General features: G+C 53.4%; 2 protein-coding genes across 3 annotated transcripts in view; both read right to left on the bottom strand.

The window, feature by feature from the left end:
• The window catches only part of TMEM198 (transmembrane protein 198), a 189770-nt gene extending 166672 nt beyond the window's left edge, over nt 1–23098 (bottom strand). For both annotated transcript variants that reach the window (XM_069227202.1, XM_069227201.1), the window contains exon 1: nt 21717–23098. The gene's annotated coding sequence lies outside the window, so the exon portion shown is untranslated. The remainder of the gene's footprint in view (nt 1–21716) is intronic.
• On the bottom strand, nt 13748–16180 carry LOC138286365 (uncharacterized PE-PGRS family protein PE_PGRS34-like). Its single transcript, XM_069226525.1, has one exon. It carries the CDS (start codon nt 16178–16180, stop codon nt 13748–13750), a length of 2433 nt encoding a protein of 810 aa, XP_069082626.1.
• Nucleotides 23099–24419: the final 1321 nt, after the last annotated feature.

Below are 24419 nucleotides of genomic sequence, written 5' to 3'. Positions count from 1 at the left end.
CGGAACCTGTAACGGATGGGGCAAGAGCACGGAACCTGTAACGGACGGGGCAAGAGCACGGAACCTGTAACGGACGGGGCAAGAGCACGGAACCTGTAACGGACGGGGCAAGAGCACGGAACCTGTAACGGATGGGGCAAGAGCACGGAACCTGTAACGGACGGGGCAAGAGCACGGAACCTGTAACTGATGGGGCAAGAGCACGGAACCTGTAACTGATGGGGCAAGAGCACGGAACCTGTAACGGACGGGGCAAGAGCACAGAACCTGTAACGGATGGGGCAAGAGCACTGAACCTATAACGGACGGGGCAAGAGCACGGAACCTGTAACGGACGGGGCAGTAGCCTAGAATCTGCAAGGGATGGGGCAATAGCATGGAACCTGTAATGGAAGGGGTAGTAGCCTAGAACCAGTTACAGATGGGGCAATAGCACGGAACCTGTAACGGATGGGGCAAGAGCACGGAACCCGTAACGGACGGGGCAAGAGCACGGAACCTGTAACGGATGGGGTAATAGCACGGAACCTGTAAGGAATGGGGCAATAGCATGGAACCTGTAACGGATGGGGTAATAGCACGGAACCAGTAAGGAATGGGGCAAAAGCATGGAACCTGTAACGGATGGGGTAATGGCATGGAACCTGTAAGGAACAGGGCAATAGCATGGAACCTGTGACAGAGGGGGCAACAGCATGGAACCTGTGACGGAGGGGACAACAGCATGGAACCTGTAATGGACGGAGCAAAGCATGGAACCTGTAACAGATAGGGCAGTAGCCTAGAACTTGTAACAGATGGGGCAAAAGTATGGAACTTGTAACAGGTGGGGCAATAGCATGGCACCTGTAATGGATGGGGCAATAGCATGGAACCTGTAACGGGTGGGTTAATAGCATGGAACCTGTAATGGATGGGGCAATAGCTTAGAACTTGTAACAGATGGGGCAAAAGCATGGAATCTGTAGCAGGTGGGGCAATAGCATGGCACCTGTAATGGATGGGGCAATAGCATGGAACCTGTAATGGATGGGGCAGTAGACTAGAATTTGTAACGGATGGGGCAATAGCATGGAACCTGTAACTCATGGGGCAATAGCCTAGAACCCTTTACATCTGGGGCAATAGCATGGAATCTGTAGCAGGTGGGGCAATAGCCTAGAACTTGTAACAGATGTGGCAATAGCATGGCACCTCTAACGAATGGGGCAAAAGCACAGAGCCTGTAATGAATGGGGCACTGGCCTGGTAACTGTAGAGGACAGGGTAATATCATGGATGAAGAAATAGCGTGGGACCTGTAACGGATGGATGGGGAAATAGCACAGAAGCTGTAAGGGATGGGGCAATAGCCTTGAACATGTACCAGATGGGGCAACAGCATGGAACCTGTAACGGATGGGGCAATAGCACAGAACCTGTAATGGATGGGGCAAAAGCATGGAATCTGTAGCAGGTGGGGCAATAGCCTAGAACCCGTTACAGATGGGGCAATAGCATGGAACCTGTAATGAATGGGGCACTAGCATGTAACCTGCAACAAGTGGGGTAATAACATGGAACCTGTAAGGGATGGGGCACCAGTATGGAACGTGTACCAGATGGGGCAACAGCATGGAACCATACCCAAGAGACGCAATTCTCTTGTGGAAACTAGGAGTGGGCGCTGGCGGCCCTGGTGGACTTTTGGCCACTCCGCATTACATTTGTAACACAGAGCTGAGACCAAATTCCACCAACCGTCGAGTGGTGGAGTTTTTTCTCATGGGCGGCTCGCCGCCAGTAATTTGGCGAGAATTGGCGTCTCCTATTGTGATTTTTGGGTGCTCGGAGTGCACCTGTTGAGATTTTCTCATTGCGAATGGTCACAGGCGGTCGTGATTAGTTGTGGTGAGAAAGCTGCCACTCAAGTAGAATATCTATCATAGCAGCAGCAGAATCAGCTTGGTCAGCCGCGCCTTCTAGCATGCCTCATTGTGCTGTTTGTGCCTATATTTCAGCGCAGAACGAGCTCCTAGAACTAAAAATCAGTGTGAGTACTGCGACGTGCCGATTTCCACCTGATCGCATAAATCTGTATAATTTCATGGAGTTTTCATTTAACTCCAAGGAATTCCGCAGAGTGAAACTCCATGAGTGTTGCCCACCCCTAGTGTAAACATGGACATCACTTGTGAGTGACGAGGGGTAGCAGCTGCTAGCCCTTGCTTGTGCATTGGCACTCCTGGCACTGCCCATCCTATCCCTGGTCTCTGGGCTCATGAAAGCAGCAGCAGGAACAGATGGTGCACAGGCCCCAGAACCCTCTTTAAATTAAACGTATGTATTTATTCCAACTATAAATGTCCAGGCACATACTGCATATCCTCACACACACATTATAAATAGGAACCAAGGTTAAAACAAGAATAAAAATAAGATATTCATTTAAAACACCATTAATGAATTCTTATATTTTATAAATCTTAAAAAGGAGGCAGCTACTGTTGTAACCATAGGGGGCTTTAATATAGAAAGATACTTGAAGGCGTCTTGTACCCTCCATGTCCCTCAATGGACAAGTGTTTGGAACATATGTTCCTTCTACCTTACAAAGAGTGAGCATATCAGGAACATATGGAGGAAACCACGGCTGCTTTTCTGTCAACGTAGGAGAGAAGCCCGAGAGAAGATACCGACAAACCTCCCTCCTCACCAAAGGAAGATCCAATCAAAATACCAAGAGAAGTCCCCGGATCCCTGGGCTCAAAAATATTACATACCAGGAGAAGTCCCCAGATCACTGGGCTCAAAAATATTACATAGCAGGAGAAGTCCCCAGATCACTGGGCTCAAAACACATTACATACCAGGAGAAGTCCCCGGATCCCTGGGCTCATACCGGGAAAAGTCGCTGGATCCCTGGGCTCACAAATATTACATACCAGGAGAAGTACCCAGATCCCTGGGTTCAAAAATATTACATACCAGGAGAAGTCCCCGGATCCCTGGGCTCAAAAATATTACATACCAGGAGTAGTACCCAGATCACTGGGCTAAAAAATATTACATAACAGCAGAAGCCCCCAGATCCCTGGGTTAAAAACATATTACATACCAGGAGAAGTCCCTAGATCACTGGGCTCAAACTTATTACATAACAGCAGAAGTCCCCAGATCCCTGGGCTCACAAATATTACATACCAGGAGAAGTCCCCAGATCACTGGGCTCACAAATATTACATACCAGGAGAAGTCCCCAGATCCCTGGGTTCAAAAATATGACATAACAGCAGAAGTCCCCTGGATCACTGGGCTCAAAACATATTACATACCAGGAGAAGTCCCCGGATCCCTGGGCTCACAAATATTACATACCAGGAGAAGTCCCCAGATCCCTGGGCTCACAAATATTACATACCAGGAGAAGTCCCCAGATCCCTGGGCTCAAAAATATTACATACCAGGAGAAGTCCCCAGATACCCGGGCTCACAAATATTACATACCAGGAAAAGTCCCCGGATCCCTGGGCTCACAAATATTACATACCAGGAGAAGTACCCAGATCCCTGGGTTCAAAATATTACATACCAGGAGAAGTCCCTGAATCCCTGGGCTCAAAAATATTACATACCAGGAGAAGTACCCAGATCACTGGGCTCAAAACATATTACATACCAGGAGAAGTCCCCGGATCAATGGACTCAAAAATATTACATAACAGGAGAAGTCCCTAGATCACTGGGCTAAAACATATTACATATCAGCAGAAGTCCCCAGATCCCTGGGTTCAAAACATATTACATACCAGGAGAAGTCCCTAGATCACTAGGCTCAAACTTATTACATGACAGCAGAAGTCCCCAGATCCCTGTGCTCACAAATATTACATACCAGGAGAAGTCCCCAGATCACTGGGCTCACAAATATTACATACCAGGAGAAGTCCCCAGATCCCTGGGTTCAAAAATATTACATAACAGCAGAAGTCCCCTGGATCCCTGGGTTCAAAACATATTACATACCAGGAAAAGTCCCCAGATCACTGGGCTCAAAACATATTACATACCAGGAGAAGTCCCTAGATCACTGGGCTAAAAAATATTACATAACAGCAGAAGTCCCCAGATCCCTGGGTTCACAAATATTACATACCAGGAGAAGTCTCCAGATCCCTGGGCTCACAAATATTACATACCAGGAGAAGTCCCCAGATCCCTGGGCTCAAAAATATTACATACCAGGAGAAGTCCCTAGATCACTGGGCTAAAAAATATTACATAACAGCAGAAGTCCCCAGATCCCTGGGTTCACAAATATTACATACCAGGAGAAGTCTCCAGATCCCTGGGCTCACAAATATTACATACCAGGAGAAGTCCCCAGATCCCTGGGCTCAAAAATATTACATACCAGGAGAAGTCCCCAGATCCCCGAGCTCACAAATATTACATACCAGGAGAAGTCCCCAGAACACTGGGCTCATAAATATTACATATCAGGAGAAGTCCCCAGATCCCTGGAATCAAAACATATTACATACCAGGAGAAGTCCCCAAATCCCTGGGCTCAAAAATATTACATACCAGGAGAAGTCCCCAGATCCCTGGGTTCACAAATATTACATACCAGGAGAAGTGCCTAGATCCCTGAGTTCAAAAATATTACATACCAGGAGAAGTCCCCAAATCCCTGGGTTCAAAAATATTACATACCAGGAGAAGTCCCCAGATCACTGGGCTCAAAGCATATTACATAACAGGAGAAGTCCCCAGATCACTGGGCTCAAAACATATTATATATCAGAGGTCTCCGAAGCCTTGCTCTCAAGAGAGCCATTAAATACCAGGAGAAGTCTCCAGACCCTTAGACTCATGCCAGACATTAAATACCAGGAGATGTCTCCAGATCCTTAGACTCATACCAGACATTAAGGACCAGATGTATCATCTGATTTTGCACTCACAAACAGCGAAATCGTCCGTTTGCGAGTGCAAAATCGGGGTCTGCAATGCATCTACTGCATTCGCAGACCAAAAACCGAAAATCGCAAAAATTGCAATTTTCGGCGTTGCGACCTGGATTTTGCCAATCGCAATTTGCGATTCGCAAAATCCAGGTCGTAAAGCAATTCTGCAAAAAATCGCAAATTGCGATTTTTCGCAGAATGGTATTTTGCAAGTACAAAATACCATGACCTGCAACCAGGTGGTAACCTGGTGCAAAATTACAAAATGCAGTAAAACTGCATTTTTAAATTTGAAATGTAAAGCACACATGCCCTTTTGGCATGTGTGTACTTTACATGTGTAAAAAAAAAAAATGGGGTGCAGGAGAGGGGGCCTTAGGCCCCCAGCACCCTGGCCCTTTGCTTTTTACAAATTGCGATTTCTGTTTCAGAAATCGCAATTTGCGAAATGCAAAAAATTCACAGCTATGGGCCGACAGGCCCGTAGCTGCGAATGGGGCCAGTATCGCAATTTGCGATTCGGTAATTGCATTTGCGATTTTTAAGAAATCGCAATTACCGACTCGCAAATGTGATACATGGCCCTTTGCGAGTCGGTAATTGCGATTTCTTAACAATCGCAATTACCGAATCGCAATTGGCCCTAAATGCCAGGAGACGTCTCCAGACCCTTAGACTCATGCCAGACATTAAATACCAGGAGACGTCTCCAGATCCTTGGAGTTATAATAGACATTAAATACCAGGCGACGTCTCCAGATCCTTAGACTCATGCCAGACATTAAATACCAGGAGACGTCTCCAGATCCTTGGAGTCATAATAGACAGTAAATACCAGGTGAAGTCTCCAGATTCATGCCAGACATTAAACACCAGGAGACGTCTTCAGACCCTGAGAATCATGCCAGACATTAAATACCTGGAGAAGTCTCCAGACCCTTAGACTCATGCAAGACATTAAATACCTGGAGAAGTCTCCAGACCCTTAGACTCATGCAAGACATTAAATACCAGGAGAAGTCTCCAGACCCTTAGACTCATGCCAGACATTAAATACCAGGAGACGTCTCCAGATCCTTGGAGTTATAATAGACATTAAATACCAGGCGACGTCTCCAGATCCTTAGACTCATGCCAGACATTAAATACCAGGAGACGTCTCCAGATCCTTGGAGTCATAATAGACAGTAAATACCAGGTGAAGTCTCCAGATGCATGCCAGACATTAAACACCAGGAGACGTCTTCAGACCCTGAGAATCATGCCAGACATTAAATACCTGGAGAAGTCTCCAGACCCTTAGACTCATGCAAGACATTAAATACCTGGAGAAGTCTCCAGACCCTTAGACTCATGCAAGACATTAAATACCAGGAGAAGTCTCCAGACCCTTAGACTCATGCCAGACATTAAATACCAGGAGACGTCTCCAGATCCTTGGAGTTATAATAGACATTAAATACCAGGCGACGTCTCCAGATCCTTAGACTCATGCCAGACATTAAATACCAGGAGACGTCTCCAGATCCTTGGAGTCATAATAGACAGTAAATACCAGGTGAAGTCTCCAGATTCATGCCAGACATTAAACACCAGGAGACGTCTTCAGACCCTGAGAATCATGCCAGACATTAAATACCTGGAGAAGTCTCCAGACCCTTAGACTCATGCAAGACATTAAATACCTGGAGAAGTCTCCAGACCCTTAGACTCATGCAAGACATTAAATACCAGGAGAAGTCTCCAGACCCTTAGACTCATGCCAGACATTAAATACCAGGAGACGTCTCCAGATCCTTGGAGTTATAATAGACATTAAATACCAGGCGACGTCTCCAGATCCTTAGACTCATGCCAGACATTAAATACCAGGAGACGTCTCCAGATCCTTGGAGTCATAATAGACAGTAAATACCAGGTGAAGTCTCCAGATTCATGCCAGACATTAAACACCAGGAGACGTCTTCAGACCCTGAGAATCATGCCAGACATTAAATACCTGGAGAAGTCTCCAGACCCTTAGACTCATGCAAGACATTAAATACCTGGAGAAGTCTCCAGACCCTTAGACTCATGCAAGACATTAAATACCAGGAGAAGTCTCCAGACCCTTAGACTCATGCCAGACATTAAATACCAGGAGATGTCTCCAGATCCTTAAACTCATACCAGACATTAAGGGCCAGATGTATCATCTGATTTTGCACTCGCACACAGCAAAATCGGCCGTTTGCGAGTGCAAAATCGGGGTCTGCAATGCATCAACTGCATTCGCAGACCAAAGAATGAAAATCGCAAAAATTGCAATTTTCGTCGTTGCGACCTGGATTTTGCGAATCGCAATTTGCGATTTGCAAAATCCAGGTTGCAAAGCAATTCTGCAAAAAATCGCAACTTGCCACACATTAAATACCAGGATAAGTCTTCAGATCCTTGGGCTCACAACAGACATTAAATACCAGAAGTTTCCAGATCCTTGGGCTCATAACAAATATTAAATACCATGAGAAGTCTTCAGATCCTTGGGCTCAAAAATATTAAATATCACGAGATGTTCCCAGATCCCTGGACTCAAAAATATTATATAGCAGATGTCTCCGAAGCCCTGGGCTCATAACAGACATCACATAGAGAGGTTTTCACATAGAGAGGTCTCCAGATCCTTGGGCTTATGACAGACATTAAATACCAGGATAAGTCTCAAGATGCCTGGACTCAAAAATGTTATATAGCAGAAGTATCCGAAGGCTCTGCCCCACAACAGATATTAAATATCAGCAGAAGTCTCCAGCTCTGTGAACTCATAACAGATTAGAAAAACTAGGAGAAGTCTCCAGATCCTTGGAGTCATAAAATATGGTAAATACTACAAGTCCCCAGATCCTTGGGCTCAAAAAATATTATATAGCAGAAGTATCCGCAGCCTTGGGCTTACAACAGATATTAAATAACAGGAGAAGTCCCCAGATCCCTGGACTCACAAATAGTATATGGCAGAGGTCTCCAAAGCCTTGGGCTCACAACAGACATTAAATAGCAGGAGAAGTCCCCAGATCCTTTGACTCACAACAGACATTAAATACCAGGAGAAGTCTCCAGACCCTTAGACTCATCACAGGCATTAAATACAAGGAGAAGTCTCCAGACCCTTGGACTCATCACAGGCATTAAATACAAGGAGAAGTCTCCAGAACCTTGTACTCATAATAGACATTAAATACCAGAAGTCTCCAGATCTTTAGACTCATAACAGACATTAAGTACCAGAAGTATCGAAATCCTTGGACTGATAGCAGACATTAAATACGAGGAGAAGTCTTCAGACCCTTAGATTCATGACGGACATTAAATACCAGGAGAAGTCTCCAGACCCTTAGATTCATGACGGACATTAAATACCAGAAGTTTCCAGATCCGTGGACTCATAACAGACATTAAATACCAGATGTTTCAGATCCTTGGACTCATAACAGACATTAAATACCAGAAGTCTCCAGATCCTTGGAGATATAACAGCATTAAATACTAGGTGAAGTCTCCAGATCCTTGGACTCATAACAGACATTAAATACTAGGTGAAGTCTCCAGATCCTTGGACTCATACCAGACATTAAATACGAGATGTCTCCAGATCCTTGGGCTCATACCAGACATTAAATACCAGGTGAAGTCTCCAGATCATTGGACTCAAAACAGACATTAAATACTAGGTGAAGTCTCCAGATCCTTGGACTCATACCAGACATTAAATACAAGATGTCTCCAGATCCTTGGGCTCATACCAGACATTAAATACCAGGTGAAGTCTCCAGATCCTTGGACTCATAACAGACATTAAATACCAGGTGAAGTCTCCAGATCCTCGGACTCATAACAGACATTAAATACAAGAAGCCTCCAGATCTTTGCGGTTATAACAGACATTAAATAGCCTAACCATGGAGTCACAGCAATCCTCAGACTGTGGGAAGCCTCCGCAGCCCGGGACTCATAAGGAATGTTGTCCAGCAGGGGAGGGCCCGGCTGCCTCGGGCTCTTAGTAAAGTGTTAATAGCCGCAGAAGCCTCCCTTGGGCTCAGCTCGTGACAACCGATAGACCTCGGGCTACGACTTCCCGAAGGACGACAGAGATGTGTTTGGAGTCAATAAACTCTGAATCTGCCTGAAAGGACAACCCAGGGGCCGTTTCACTTAAAACATTTTCCAAATTGCTATCGGCTCCAAAATCCATCAATTTAACCAAATAAAATCACGGTTTGATGCAAGTCAGTGGCGTAGAGTTAGCCCCGCAGGGGGGTGGGGGGGGCCCTCATCAAAAGCCGTGGGCGGTGGCCCGGGTGACAAGGTGGCCCGGACGTGAGAGGCAGGAGCTTCTGCCATTGACTTCTGGGGGAACAAACTCAAGGATGCTGAGTCTCCGAGAGACCAGACAGAGAGGTGTCAAGGGCAGCGGAGCTGAGGGTCATCCTTCCCTCGGCCCAATCACCGTCGGTGGATTCCTGTGTCTCCCGCCCCTCCAAGCAGGGCATGAGCCCCCTTCTCCCAGGGTCGGGGTGTCAGGGGCCTTCCTGAACCTCCCCGGGCCTGGCCTGGAAGCGCAGCTGTCGATAGACTTTATGGGGCCAACCTAGGAAGAGCTTCTGGGGGTGCAGCAAACACACGCTGCGGCTCTGCCCGCATGATGGGGGCCAAGCGCGCATGGTTTGATTGGGCACAAGTTGTGTGCTGCCACAGAGAAGTGCTTTCCCTCCAAGAACTGTAATCATTTGTTTAGTAAGTTGCCAGAGCTCCTCATCAAATCTGCCTCTGGTGTAACAACTGAGGGGGCAGCAGCCTGGGGTCCTGGGAATGCAGGCACTATATGAGGGGGCGCAGAGCGGGGTAGCCTGGGGATACCGGAAATCGAGGCACTGTATCGGGGGCGCCTAGAGGAGCAGGTTGAGGGAGGCTTAAATCCAGGCACTGCATCAGAGGGTCATGTGGGGCAGCATGGGATACTGTGGATGCAGGCACTGTACCAGGGGGCACCCCGAGGAGCAGGGTAAGGCATGCTTTAAATCCAGGCACTGCATCAGAGGGTCCTGAGGGGCAGCCTGGAATACTGGGAATGCAGGCACTGTAACGGGGGGTGAGGGGGGGCAGAGGAGCGGGATGAGGGAGGCTTTAAATCCAGGCACTGCATCGGGGGGTCCTGAGGGGCAGCATGGGATACTGGGAATCCCGGCACTGTAACGGGGGGGCACCCAGAGGAGCGGGATGCGAGAGGCTTTAAATCTAGGCACTGCATCAGGGGGTCCTGAGGGGCAGCTTGTGCCCTAATATCCAGGCACTGGTTCAGGGAGTGCCCGGGAAAGATAGTAAGAGTCTAGGACTGCATCTCTGGGGCACTGCAAAGGCTGGATGTTGTGGGAGGGGGGGAATGTAGCCACAATATTAGGGGTACTCGGCGCGCCGGTATTATTGGAGGCAGCCACGGACCGAGCATCATCAGAGCCGCCAGCAGACAGACAGGGTGAGGGGTACCCCGAGCCCACGCACCTTGGTGACAGAGAGGAGAGATGTGCAGATTCAGGAGGGAAAGTGACGGGGCGGCCCCAAACTACAGAGATGATGTAAGAAAGAGGCTCACCCCATTGGGTGAGGGTACCCCTATCCAGGCATCCTTTCTGGGGCACTCAAAGGAGGGCGGCACAGGGGCCCAAAGGTAAAGTAATACCTGAAACCTCAGATAAAAGCTAAAGTGCAACTTTAAACCTGAAGTCTAAACTTACACCTGAAGTCTAATTTTAGACCTGTAGTCTAACTTAACATCTGCAGTCTAAACTTAGACTTCACGTCTAACCTTGGGCTTCAGGTTTGAAGTTAGGCTTAAGTCTATGTTTACCTTTGTGAATCGGGCCCGAGATATTGGGGATCCAGGCACATCATCTGAGGTACCCAGAGGTCAAGAACAAAGTGTAATCCGAAGCCAGGTTCTCGGATGTGCATGATTTCAGGGTGCTGTGAGAGGCAGGGTGCTGAAGATCCAGGCGCTGCCTCAGAGGGGGCATTGGTGACTATGGGGTGCACCTCGAGGGTCAGGCTGGTATTGATGCCCAGTATCACCAGCCTGCAAGAGCACCAGGGGAGAGGCTTGGAATTAAGGCACTACCTGGGAAGACGACATTCCAGTTAATGCCCTGTATCGAGAAGCGCCAAGATGATTAGGTTGAGTGATACACAGAGGACAAGTGCTGGACCCGGGAGCACCCTGGGGCAGGATGGAGAGATTTCCAGGGGCATCCAGTGGGGAAGGACCATTGGACATACCCAGATTGGAGGCCTTGTGTCGGCTGGCATGCAGAAGGGCATGGGATGGTCCCCAGAGTGCAAGCACACAATTAGGGGTCACTGGAAGGGATATTATGGAGGTGGAATACAGAGAAGACATATATCCTGGACCGATCCCAGCTACCACTACATGGACAGATGCCACACCCTTGCCCAGCAGAATGTGACCCCTCCATCCATCGTTTGGACTGAAGCCGGCCATGGCACAGCAGCACGTGTAGTGTGGCCTCCTGCTTGGACTCATCTGTCACAGCTGTGCCGAGGGAAGCCACATATGTTACGCACCTACCCACCATCACTCCTTATGCGACACCCCATAAACAGATGCCAAGCATGACTCTTTTAAGCCATGCCGTGGACTGGCACAGGGCCAGCAAGAGCCAATTTAACCTTACTTGCTCACCAAGCCTTGAAAAAGCCCTTGCGCACCAATGAGGGATGAAACACGTGTTGGCTGTTGAACCATCGAGCATCCCTAGACGTCTCTTATCTATAAATACGTGGCCAAAGAAACCTCAACCAATGAATCCTGTGGTTTATGAAACTGTGCTCCTCTTGTGATATAAATACAAACTTAATGACTCGAGGAGCCATGTTTTAATATACCTACCCATAATGTGTCACAGATCTAGACAGATATTCTTTGTTTTGTGACATCTGTGGGGTGTTGTGCAGTGATGTGTGTTTGCTATTACTATGATGAGAGGATACGGACCCAACTCCAGGGAGCTAGGATTGCAGGACCGCGCTGTTTAGTATCTTGAGCATAATAGGCAATGAAGTGGGATATTCAACCCAAAGTTGGTCCTCCAGCATGACCGACTGCACAGAGGAAGGGGGGGAAGAGGCGACTGATAGTCCAGGCACTGTTTCAAGGGGTACTTCCAAGGAGGAGCACCGAGGCAGGACACCCAGAAAAAAGGTAGGATCCTACAAGGGTGGGAATACCAGGAGAGACAGGGTAGGAATACCAAGAGATACCAGAGAGGGATGGCCAAGAGATACCAGGGTAGGAATACCAGGAGACACTAGGGTAGGAATACCAGGAGACACCAGGGTAGGAATACCAGGAGACACCAGGGTAGGAATACCAGGAGACACAGGGTAGGAATACCAAGGGACACTAGGGTAGGACTACCAGGAGACACCAGGGTAGGAATACCAAGAGACACCAGGGTAGGAATACCAGGAGACACCATGGTAGGAATACCAGGAGACACCAGGGTAGGAATACCAAGGGACACCAGGGTAGGAATACCAAGGGACACCAGGGTAGGAATACCAAGGGACACCAGGATATGAATACCAGGAGATATCAGGGTAGGAATGCCAAGGGACACCAGGGTAGGAATACCAAGGGACACCAGGATAGGAATGCAAATAGATACCAGGGTAGGAATACCAAGGGACACCATGGTAGGAATACCAGGAGACACCAGGGTAGGAATACCGAGGGACACCAGGGTAGGAATACCAAGAGAAACCAGGGTAGGAATACCAAGGGACACCAGGGAAGGAATACCAAGGGACACCAGGGAAGGAATACCAAGGGACACCAGGGAAGGAATACCAGGAGACAGCACGGTAGGAATACCAAAAGATACCATGACCTAGGACTGTTTCACTGTAATGCAACCTTGTTTAGAGCGGGTGCTGTCACAAGGTGCCACCCTCCTACTGGCAGAGGGAAGGATTTAAGTGGCACGAGAGCGATGGTGGCAGCACATCCATTTTTTGTGTCATAGGAATAAGTAGTTAACACAGGATGTTTTTCCAGTGTCACTGGAGTGGTGCCTAATGGCTGCTTTTGTAAAGTTCTGCCGCTATGTACCTAACTAGCCCTTGGCCTACTTGATGACTGTCTGTAGTGCCAAGCAGCGCTTGCATGTGTGCTATGTGGAACGTGTGCCACTATGTGGTACATAACATGGAGGCCTGTGAGTTCCATTTTGGATTCCGAGATCCTGGAAAGGCTGGTTGAAGGTAGGGACTGGAAACCCAGCAGGAGCTCTGGATTTCTGACATTCCCAGGTGCTGGGGTGGGAACACCCTCACTGGAGGAAAGGAAGCGGGAAATCCTCTGTGCACATGAGAAGTCTCTGGTTCAAGGAAGGGTTGCTGGTCGGGGGAGCCTGGGCTCGTTATCACCGAGAGAGTGATTCTGATACGGTTGTCTCTGTCGGACCAAGGATGGTGATAGGGGGAAGGCGAGCCCTCTGAGCCTTTGTGAGGCACATATCTCAGTGGAGGCTGAGAGCCAGGAGTGGTCCCAGGTTACTCCCTCAGCCTGTGTTGTGAGTCACTCAGAATGACAGACAGTCCTACTGTGGCAACTACCCCTTCCACAGTGGACAGGACAGAGAAGAGGGCACTTTAAAATAGTCGACACCCACAAGACGAATTTGAAAAGGCCATAACACATCTGTGTCTGGATGTCTGGCAAGGTGTTTATCAGAGTGGAAACAAGATCACCAAGACTTCGATGAGCTGCAACCACGATGGGGGGAGGGGGTCCTGCTAGTCTCCCTGCTGCGTGAGGGGCCATCAGCCAGGAAGTCAAGACGACTTCCCCAGAGCCTGAAACACCAGCCTTCTGCCTGCCTGCCAAGGCCAGTGGTCCCAGTGAGGAGCCGGGAGCCTGTAGGGAGGTCTCCAACACCATCGCAGGCATAGGGGGAGCCTGTAGGGAGGTCTCCAACACCACTGCAGCCATAGGGAGAGCCTGTAGGGAGGTCTTCAACACCACTGCAGCCATAGGGAGAACCTGTAGGGAGGTCTCCAACATCACTGCAGCCATAGGGAGAGCCTGTAGGGAGGTCTCCAACACCACTGCAGCCATAGGGAGAGCCTATAGGGAGATCTCCAACACCATCGCAGCCATCGGGAGAGCCTGTAGGGAGGTCTCCAACACCATCGCAGCCATAGGGAGAGCCTATAGGGAGATCTCCAACACCATCGCAGCCATAGGGAGAGCCTGCAGGGAGGTCTCCAACATCACTGCAGCCATCGGGAGAGCCTGTAGGGAGGTCTCCAACATCACTGCAGCCATCGGGAGAGCCTGTAGGGAGGTCTCCAACACCATCGCAGCCATAGGGAGAGCCTATAGGGAGGTCTTCAACACCACTACAGCCATCGGGAGAGCCTGTAGGGAGGTCTCCAACACCATCGCAGCCATAGGGAGAGCCTATAGGGAGATCTCCAACACCATCGCAGCCATAGGGAGAGCCTATAGGGAGGTCTTCAACACCACTACAGCCATCGGGAGAGCCTGTAGGGAGGTCTCCAACATCACTGCAGCCATAGGGAGAGCCTATAGGGAGATCTCCAACACCATCGCAGCCATAGGGAGAGCCTGCAGGGAGATCTCCAACACCATCGCAGCCATAGGGAGAGCCTATAGGGAGGTCTTCAACACCACTACAGCCATCGGGAGAGCCTGTAGGGAGGTCTCCAACACCATCGCAGCTATCGGGAGAGCCTGTAGGGAGATCTCCAACACCACCGCGGCCATAGGGAGAGCCTATAGGGAGATCTCCAACACCATCGCAGCCATAGGGAGAGCCTATAGGGAGGTCTCCAACACCACTGCAGCTATCGGGAGAGCCTGTAGGGAGGTCTCCAACATCACTGCAGCCATAGGGAGAGCCTATAGGGAGATCTCCAACACCATCGCAGCCATAGGGAGAGCCTGCAGGGAGGTCTCCAACACCACCACAGCCATAGGGAGAACCTGTAGGGAGGTCTCCAACACCACCGCGGCCATCGGGAAAGCCTGTAGGGAGGTCTCCAACACCACTGCAGCTATCGGGAGAGCCTGTAGGGAGGTCTCCAACACCACTGCAGCCATCGGGAGAGCCTGTAGGGAGGTCTCCAACACCACTGCAGCCATAGGGAGAGCCTGTAGGGAGGTCTCCAACACCACTGCGGCCATCGGGAGAGCCTGTAGGGAGGTCTCCAACACCACTGCAGCTATCGGGAGAGCCTGTAGGGAGGTCTCCAACACCACTGCAGCCATCGGGAGAGCCTGTAGGGAGGTCTCCAACACCACTGCAGCTATCGGGAGAGCCTGTAGGGAGGTCTTCAACTCCACTGCGGCCATCGGGAGAGCGTGTAGGGAGGTCTCCAACACCACTGCAGCTATCGGGAGAGCCTGTAGGGAGATCTCCAACACCACCGCGGCCATAGGGAGAGCCTGTAGGGAGGTCTCCAACTCCACTGTGGCCATCGGGAGAGCCTGTAGGGTGGTCTCCAACACCACCGCAGCCATCGGGAGAGCCTTTAGGGAGGTCTCCATCACCACCGTGGCCATCGGGAGAGCCTGTAGGGAGGTCTCCAACACCACTGCAGCCATAGGGAGAGCCTGTAGGGAGGTCTCCAACACCACTGCGGCCATCGGGAGAGCCTGTAGGGAGATCTCCAACACCACTGCAGCCATAGGGAGAGCCTGTAGAGAGATCTCCGGGAGAGCCTGTAGGGAGATCTCCAACACCAGAGCAGCCATCGGGAGAGCCTGTAGGGAGATCTCCAACACCACCACGGCCATCGGGAGACTGTAGGGAGATCTCCAACACCACCGCAGCCATCGGGAGAGCCTGTAGGGAGGTCTCCATCACCACTGCAGCCATCAGGAGAGCCTGTAGGGAGATCTCCAACACCACCACAGCCATAGGGAGAGCCTGCAGGGAGGTCTCCAACACCACCACAGCCATAGGGAGAACCTGTAGGGAGGTCTCCAACACCACCGCGGCCATCGGGAAAGCCTGTAGGGAGGTCTCCAACACCAGAGCAGCCATCGGGAGAACCTGTAAGGAGGTCTCCAACACCAGAGCAGCCATAGGGAGAGCCTGTAGAGAGATCTCCGGGAGAGCCTGTAGGGAGGTCTCCATCACCACCGCGGCCATCGGGAGACTGTAGGGAGATCTCCAATACCACCGCAGCCATCGGGAGAGCCTGTAGGGAGGTCTCCATCACCGCCGCGGCCATCGGGAGACTGTAGGGAGATCTCCAGTACCATCGCAGCCATTGGGAGAGCCTGTAGGGAGGTCTCCATCACCACTGCAGCCATCAGGAGAGCCTGTAGGGAGATCTCCGGGAGAGCCTGTAGGGAGATCTCCGGGAGAGCCTGTAGGGAGGTCTCCAACACCACCGCGGCCATCGGGAGCCCGTAGGAGCCGGACACGCCACCAGAGGCGGCTCCAGGCGCTACAGACCTCCCTCTTCTGGAGCCCGAGAAGATACACCCAGGTCTTCCCCGGACATGTTGGCTGCCCCGGGTGGACTAAGGCCAGTGGTTCCCAACCTGTGGTCCGGGGACCCCTGGGGGTCCGCGAAGCCTTCTCAGGGGGTCCGCGAGAGCCTAGAAAATTAAAAAATATGAACAAATATTGACAAATTTGGTCCCCAGCTTCCAGTAATGACTCAGGCGGGGGTCCCCGGATTCCCATGATGATTCCGTGGGGGTCCCTCGGTTCCATTAATGTTAAAGTGGGGGTCCACAGAAACCAAAAGGTTGGGAACCACTGGACTAAGGCTGCTCTAGGCCACCAGCCCTCCTGGGACTTTGACAAACTTGGCAGGTAGCGCTGCTGAAAGTGACTCTTAAGGCCAGAGCAGGACTCTGCCGCGGGATGCCTAGCGTGGGCCACATCAGACAGTCGCCTCCGTTTGTGGATGGGGAACAACCAGCCCCCCCGAAAGGGACGGGGGCTCAAGACACAGCCAAGGACGGCGCCGGTGCACAGGTCCTAAGAAACGGTCGATACTGTGCGCTGTTGATATACTGTGTGTACTTGTATCAAATACTACTTTTATCACAAAAGCAAATCCTTAACTGGACAATCTGTTTACTGGGATTACTGACCGTACTCTGACTCTTGTGGGGTCTGAACCTCCCCCCAGAGAGCCGTGGGCTACTCCTCCCAGGCTACCGCTGAGGAGCGCGGATTACTGCGCATAACCAGGGAAGTAAAACGTGTAATACAAATCACATTGCACCCCAGCGACAAGCGAATGATTCACTGTGGCACAAAATACTTGTATGTCTATCCCATTAGATGCCACCTCAATGTTTGAGAAGTTTCAGGTCCAGGTAATGGGGGTTACCCAGGCACACCCCTACATGTTTAAACATCACGGTGGAAGGTGGTGTTACCTCTACTCCTGGCACTGTGCCAGGGGGCACTCAGTGGAGCAGCCACCAGAGCATAAAGCGGTGTTACCAGCTCTCGTGGCACTGTGCCAGGGGGCACTCAGTGGAGCAGCCATCAGAGCATAAAGAGGTGTTACCAGCTCTCCTGGCACTGTGCCAGGGGGCACTCAGTGGAGCAGCCATCAGAGCATAAAGAGGTGTTACCAGCTCTCCTGGCACTGTGCCAGGGGGCACTCAGTGGAGCAGCCACCAGAGCATAAAGCGGTGTTACCAGCTCTCCTGGCACTGTGCCAGGGGGCACTCAGTGGAGCAGCCATCAGAGCATAAAGCGGTGTTACCAGCTCTCCTGGCACTGTGCCAGGGGGCACTCAGTGGAGCAGCCATCAGAGCATAAAGAGGTGTTACCAGCTCTTCTGGCACTGTGCCAGGGGGCACTCAGTGGAGCAGCCATCAGAGCATAAAGCGGTGTTACCAGCTCTCCTGGCACTGTGCCAGGGGGCACTCAGTGGAGCAGCCATCAGAGCATAAAGCGGTGTTACCAGCTCTCGTGGCACTGTGCCAGGGGGCACTCAGTGGAGCAGCCATCAGAGTATAAAGAGGTGTTACCAGCTCTCCTGGCACTGTGCTAGGGGGCACTCAGTGGAGGAGACCATCAGTCCAGGTACAGTGCCAGGGTGCGGAAGTACGGCGGATGGTATGGGGAATCCTGGCACAGTGTCAGGGTGCACTCAAGGGAGCAGGGTGGGGGCTGTGCATAATCCAGGCACTATGAAAGAGGGGAACCCTGGGGACATGTATGGGCTAGGGCAGTTAGCCATCTCTGTAGTGCCCTGTGGCACTGTGCCAGGGTGAATAAGGGCTCCGGATCAGTGGTTATGCAGGATCCTGGCACTGCCCCCGGGTACACCTAGAACAGGTTGCAGCGAGATGCCTGTAATTAAAGTCCACACGAGGTGGCACCCCGGGGATCCGGGCGGGGGGTGGACAGGGGTGGGGGTGGCACTCCGGATCAAATGATGGGAGAACCGGGTTGGAATGAAAGAAGGATATGAGGGGTCGCTCGCGGGTGGGGTCAGTGCAGACACTCACTGCTCAGGCACTACGAGAGCCCCGGAAGGCAGGCACTTTCCAGGCGCTGTGCAGAGGGGGCGGGGCCCTCCTCGCCCTCCACCTCCCTCCTTTTCGCAGATGGTTGTGCGAGGCCTGCGGTGGCGACGGGTACTCGGTGCCCCTCCCCCACCCCGCAGGAGGGGCAGGAAGGGTGGGGACCCCGGCAAGAGGGAGACCGTGAGAAATCAGTGATGGACCCTCCAGGTTTGGTTGGTGGGGAGAGCAGAGAATGTGGAGAAACAGTGGGTGGGGGTGGGGGGCAGGTGTGGTTGGTGTAGAGGGGGGGGCAGGTGTTGTTGGTGTGGAGGGGGGGCAGGTGTGGTTGGTGTAGAGGGGAGACAGGGTGGAGAGACAGTGGGGTGGGGGACAGGTGTGGTTGGTGTAGAGGGGGGGCAGGTGTGCTTGGTATGGAGGGGAGGCAGGGTGGAGAGACAGTGGGGTGGGGGCAGGTGTGCTTGGTATGGAGGGGAGACAGGTTGGAGAGACAGTGGGGTGGGGGCAGGTGTGCTTGGTGTGGAGGGGAGACGGGGTGGAGAGACAGTGGGGTAGGGCAGGTGTGCTTGGTATGGAGGGGAGGCAGAGTGGAGATACAGTGGGGTGGGGGCAGGTGTGCTTGGTGCGGAAGGGAGACAGGGTGGAGAGACAGTGGGGTGGGGGCAGGTGTGCTTGGTGCGGAGGGGAGACAGGGTGGAGAGACAGTGGGGTGGGGGCAGGTGTGCTTGGTATGGAGGGGAGGCAGGGTGGAGAGACAGTGGGGTGGAGGGCAGGCGTGTTTGGTGTGGAGGGGAGACAGGGTGGAGAGACAGTGGGGTGGGAGAAGGTGTGCTTGGTGTGAAAGGGAGACAGGGTGGGGGTGGCCGACGTGGCTAGATGGAGGCAGAGTTGTGATGGAGATGGGGGGATGGGACGGGACCAGTAGATGGGGCCCGTGGAGGGACAGATGGTGGGGTGAGGGATTCGGGGCCTGTGGGGTAACAGATGAGAGGTGGATTGACAGCTGCGGCCTGTGGTGGGAAAACTGGGGCCTGTGGAGGGAGAGATGGCGGGGTGAAGGGACAGCACGGGCCTGTGGGGGGACAGACATGGAGTGAGCCAACAGATGGGCCCAGCGAGCTGAGGGGCAGGTGAGGGCTGGTCGGGTGGAGGGAGCGCACGGTCCTGGTGAGAGAGAGGCTGCAGTAGAGACGCCCCCAGGTTGGGCCAGGTGTGGCCTTGGGGTTGACACTTTCTTTCAGTAGGCCTGGGCCCATCGAACTGTCGCTGTCCCCCATGGACCCCTTGGTGACACCCCCTCACCCCTGTAGAGCCCCCAGCACCGCCCCATCCCTTCTGGGGCCCCAACAAACAGTAACCCCTTCAGCTCCAGGGTGAGGACCTGTCCTTTGGCGCGGGGCCGCCCCCTCATCTGCCACCGAGGGGCGCCCTATTGTCTGCCTCTCACAGAGGTGCAGCAGGTGCAGCAGCGCCTGTCAGACAGCACACCCCTCCCCCCAGCAATGGTCTCTTCCCTGGCGCTGTGCTGCGTGGCGGCGGTGGGTGGAGGGAAGGGGGAGACACTGTGGGCGAGGGTGCTGGGGCCTAGGGTCCAACAGTGGCAGTGAGGGTCACTGCGGGAGGGCCTACTCCGGCAGTGCCTAGAGGTGCTGCAATCACTGGCAGTGCGGGAGGGCCTACTACAGCAGTGCCTAGAGGTGCTGCAATCACTGGCAGTGCGGGGGGGCCTACTCTGGCAGTGCCTAGAGGTGCTGCAATCACTGGCAGTGCGGGAGGGCCTACTACAGCAGTGCCTAGAGGTGCTGCAATCACTGGCAGTGCGGGGGGGCCTACTCTGGCAGTGCCTAGAGGTGCTGCAGTCAATGGCAGTGCGGGGGCCTACTCCGGCAGTGCCTAGAGGTGCTGCATTCACTGGCAGTGCGGGAGGGCCTACTTCGGCAGTGCCTAGAGGTGCTGCAATCACTGGCAGTGCGGGAGGGCCTACTCCGGCAGTGCCTAGAGGTGCTGCAATCACTGGCAGTGCGGGAGGGCCTACTCCGGCAGTGGCTAGAGGTGCTGCAATCACTGGCAGTGCGGGAGGGCCTACTACGGCAGTGCCTAGAGGTGCTGCAATCACTGGCAGTGCGGGAGGGCCTACTCCGGCAGTGGCTAGAGGTGCTGCAATCACTGGCAGTGCGGGAGGGCCTACTCCGGCAGTGGCTAGAGGTGCTGCAATCACTGGCAGTGCGGGAGGGCCTACTCCGGCAGTGGCTAGAGGTGCTGCAATCACTGGCAGTGCGGGAGGGCCTACTCTGGCAGTGCCTAGAGGTGCTGCAGTCAATGTCAGTGCCGGAGGACCCACTCCAGCAGTGCCTAGAGGTGCTGCAATCACTAGCTCTGCAAAAGGGCCCACACTGTCACTGCTTAGGGGTGCTGCAATCACTGGCAGTGCCGGAAGGCTTACGCTGTCAGGAGAGCCCATACGCGCAGTGAGTGAATGGTCCTAAACTGGCACTGCTGGGTTCGTACAATGGTATGATGTATTCACTGGCAGTGCTCAAGTTCTACTTGTCCAGTGATTGAAGCTATGTGGCCCCACACTGGCAGTGCTGCAGATCTGTCACTGGCAGTGAATGAAGAGCCCCTCACTGGCAGGACCGAGGCTCTGCTCTGGCAGTGGTTGAAGGGTCCTCGTGTCCTAGGGTCCTACACTGGCGGTGTTTGGCATCTACACTGGCAGTGTCGGGGGGCAGACAGTGACATCCACTGCCAAGATGAAGGGCCGACCCCTCTGCTGTGCTCCTGTCCTTGCAGTGCTTGGGTTCTGCACTGCCAGTGCTGTGCTCTTACACTGCTATTGCTGGTACGTCTGCTCTGGCAATGCTGCGGCGCTGCATGGGCAGTGGCGAGGGCCCTACACTGTCCGTGCTGGAACTCCTTTCTTCCAGATGTGTACGCCGTACACTGGCAGTGCATGTGGCCGACACTGCGAGTGCCGGAGCCCTCCTCTGCCTTTGATGGGTCTCTGCACTGGCAGTGTCAGCAGTAGCAGCGTAGGGTCCTACACTGTGAATGCCGGGCACGACTGCAGTGCACGGGTGGATTTACACTGGCAGTGCTGGCCACATTTGCTGACAGTGCCTTGTCTTTCGCTTGCAGACCTACCCTGGCAGTGCTGAAGAAAGATATTATGATAAGCAGCTTACCTCGGTAGAGCCTTCTGCAGTGCTGGACAGCTCCCTTGGCAGTGCTACGGATTTCCCTGAGGTGGTACTGCAGTGGTGTCCCGGCAGTACTGGGCAGCTCCTTAGTGGGTTCTAGAGAGCTCTCGCGGGTCGCACTGTGCTGAACTCCTGGCAGTGCTGACTAGAGCTCACTGTGCCAGCGCTGGACTGCTCCCCTCGCAGTGCTGGACAGTTCCCTCCAATGTTACAGATCTCAATATGGTAGCGCGGAACAGCTCCTTTTGTGTTCTATAGCTCACTGTGGCGGCACTGGACAGCTTCATTTAGGTCCCACAGATCACAGTAGCAGTGCTGCACAGCTCCTTTTGTGTTCCTCTGTGGCTGTCCTGGATAGCTCTTTCGTTCCACACTGGCAGTTCTGCACAGCTCCTTTTGTGTGCTACAGAATACTGTAGCAGTGGTGGACAGCTACTATTGAGCTTCACACTGGCAGTGCTGGACAGTTCCCTTTGTGTTCTGCTGTGGCAGTGCTGGACAGCTCCCTTTGTGTTCCTCCGCGGCAGTGCTGGACAGCTCCCTTTGTGTTCCGCCGTGGCAGTGCTGGACAGCTCCCTTTGATGCACTGCTCCTGCTGTGCTCCACACTGGTAGTGCTGCACAGCTTCCTTTGTGCTGCAGCTCACTGTGGTATTCCCTCACAGAAACCCTGGCGGTGCCCCCCGCATCCTCCCAGCAGTGGCCTGCGCACCCCGGAAGCAGTGCCGGTCAGAACCTCTTCACAGTGGTCCAGAGGCCCCTCTTCCGGCACTGGCAGTGTCTTGGTAGCGCTGGACAGCTCCCCATGGCAGTGTGGCACAGCTCTCTCCTGCAGTGCTGGTCTCTTCCCCATGGCAGTGCCGGGTGGTAGTCTGTGGCCATGCTAGTGACGTCTCCTTGGTACCGCTGGACGGCAGCAGCTGCAGTGCTGGGGTCCTCCTATTGGCTGCGTTGGAAGGACGACCCTAGAGGTCCCACAGAAGCCTCGGTGGCAGTGCTGGAGAACTCCCCCTTGCAGTGCACTGCAGTGCACAGCTGCCATGCCCCGGTTTTTGCTTCAGTGCTGGTCAGCTACGCTGCCAGTGCTTGAAAACGCCCCCTTGCAGTGCAGTGCAGTGCAGATCTGCCATGCTAGCGGCCTTTCCTCAGTGCTGGCCGGCTCCTCTGCCAGTGCTGGAGAACTCTTCCTTGCAGTGCAGTGCAGATCTGCCATGCTAGAGGCCTTCCCTCAATGCTGGGCGGCGCTCCTGCCAGTGCTGAAGAACTCCCCTGTGCAGTGCAGGGCAGTGCAGATCTGCCATGCTAGAGACCTTCCCTCAGTGTTGGTCGGCTCCCCTGTCAGTGCTGGAGAACTCTTCCGTGCAGTGGAGTGCAGTGCACAGCTGCAATGCTAGAGAGCTCCCCTGGGTGCTGGCCGGCTCCTCTGCCAGTGCTGGAGGCTCCCCCCGTGCAGTGCAGTGCACAGCAGCCATGCTAGGGACCTCCCTTCAGTGCTGGCTCTGACCCCTGGCACTGCTCACCACAGTCTTCTCCAGCCATCCCAGCAGAATGAGGCAGTGCTGGGGGTCTCTGAGAGGCGCTACCGCTGCCGGGAGGGTCCACGGGCAGTGCTGTGAGAAGGCACTGGGGGCCTGTGAGGCGGAACACCAGCCTGGTGAGAAGGCCCGAGCAGTGCAGGTTAGATGGCACTGGCAGTACTGGTGAGATGCAACCAGCAGACCAGTGTTAGACCTCTGGCACTGCTGGCGAGATGGCACTGGGCGCCTTGAGGTGGTACCGCGAGCCTGGTGAGGTATCCTGGTGGTACCGGTGAGGTCCTCCTGGTAGTACTGGCGAGCTGCTCCAGACAGTACTCTATTAGTTGCTCCTGGCAGTGCTGGTGACACCTCCCTGACAGTGCCAAGGTAGAATGACTGTGCACTGAGACCCTTTTGGCAGTACAGGCGAGGTCCTCCTGGCAGTACTGGTGAGACCTTCCTGGCAGTACCGGTGAGATGTCCCTGGTAGTACTGGTGAGACCTCCGTGGCAGTACCGCTGAGATGCCCCTGGTAGTACTGGTCCTCCCGGCAGTACTGGTGAGAAGCCCCTGGCAGTATTGGTGAGACCTCCCTGACAGTACCAGTGAGCCCTCCCTGCAGTATTGGTGTTCCTGGCAGTACCAGTGATGTCTTTCCGACGGCACCAGTGAGACCTTCCTGGCAATACTGGTGAGATGCCCCTGGCAGGATTGGTGAAAGCTCCCAGGCAGTACTGGTCCTCCTGGCGGTACTGGTGAGATGCCCCTGGCGGTACCGGTGAGATGCCCCTGGCAGTACCGATGAGACCCTCCTGGCAGTACTGGCGGTACCAGTGAGATGCCCCTGGTAGTATTGGGGAGACCTTCCTGGCAGTACTGGCCCTCCTGGCAGTACCGGCGGTACCGGTGGGATGCCCCTGGCGGTACTGGTGAGATGCCCCGAGCAGTATTAGTGAGATGCCACTAGCAGTACTGGTCCTCCTGGCGGTACCGGTGAGATACCCCTGGCAGTACCGGCGGTACCGGTGGGATGCCCCTGGCGGTACTGGTGAGATGCCCCTGGCAGCACCGGTGATGTCTTCCTGGCACGGTTCTCTCGGAGCGGTAAATGGCTGCCTCCCTCACAGCACAGACGCTGTTTTCCCTGCGAGAGGAGGAGGAGGAGGAGGAAG

Source organism: Pleurodeles waltl, chromosome 3_2 (assembly GCF_031143425.1).
Source record: "Pleurodeles waltl isolate 20211129_DDA chromosome 3_2, aPleWal1.hap1.20221129, whole genome shotgun sequence".
Classification (NCBI taxonomy): Eukaryota; Metazoa; Chordata; class Amphibia; order Caudata; family Salamandridae; genus Pleurodeles; species Pleurodeles waltl.
This window is presented reverse-complemented; position numbering and strand designations above follow the sequence as displayed.

Bases quoted from the DNA above. Each gene is read 5' to 3' on its own strand.
- LOC138286365 (XM_069226525.1), bottom strand. From the start codon at position 16,180: ATGGCCGCGGTGGTGATGGAGACCTCCCTACAGGCTCTCCCGGAGATC.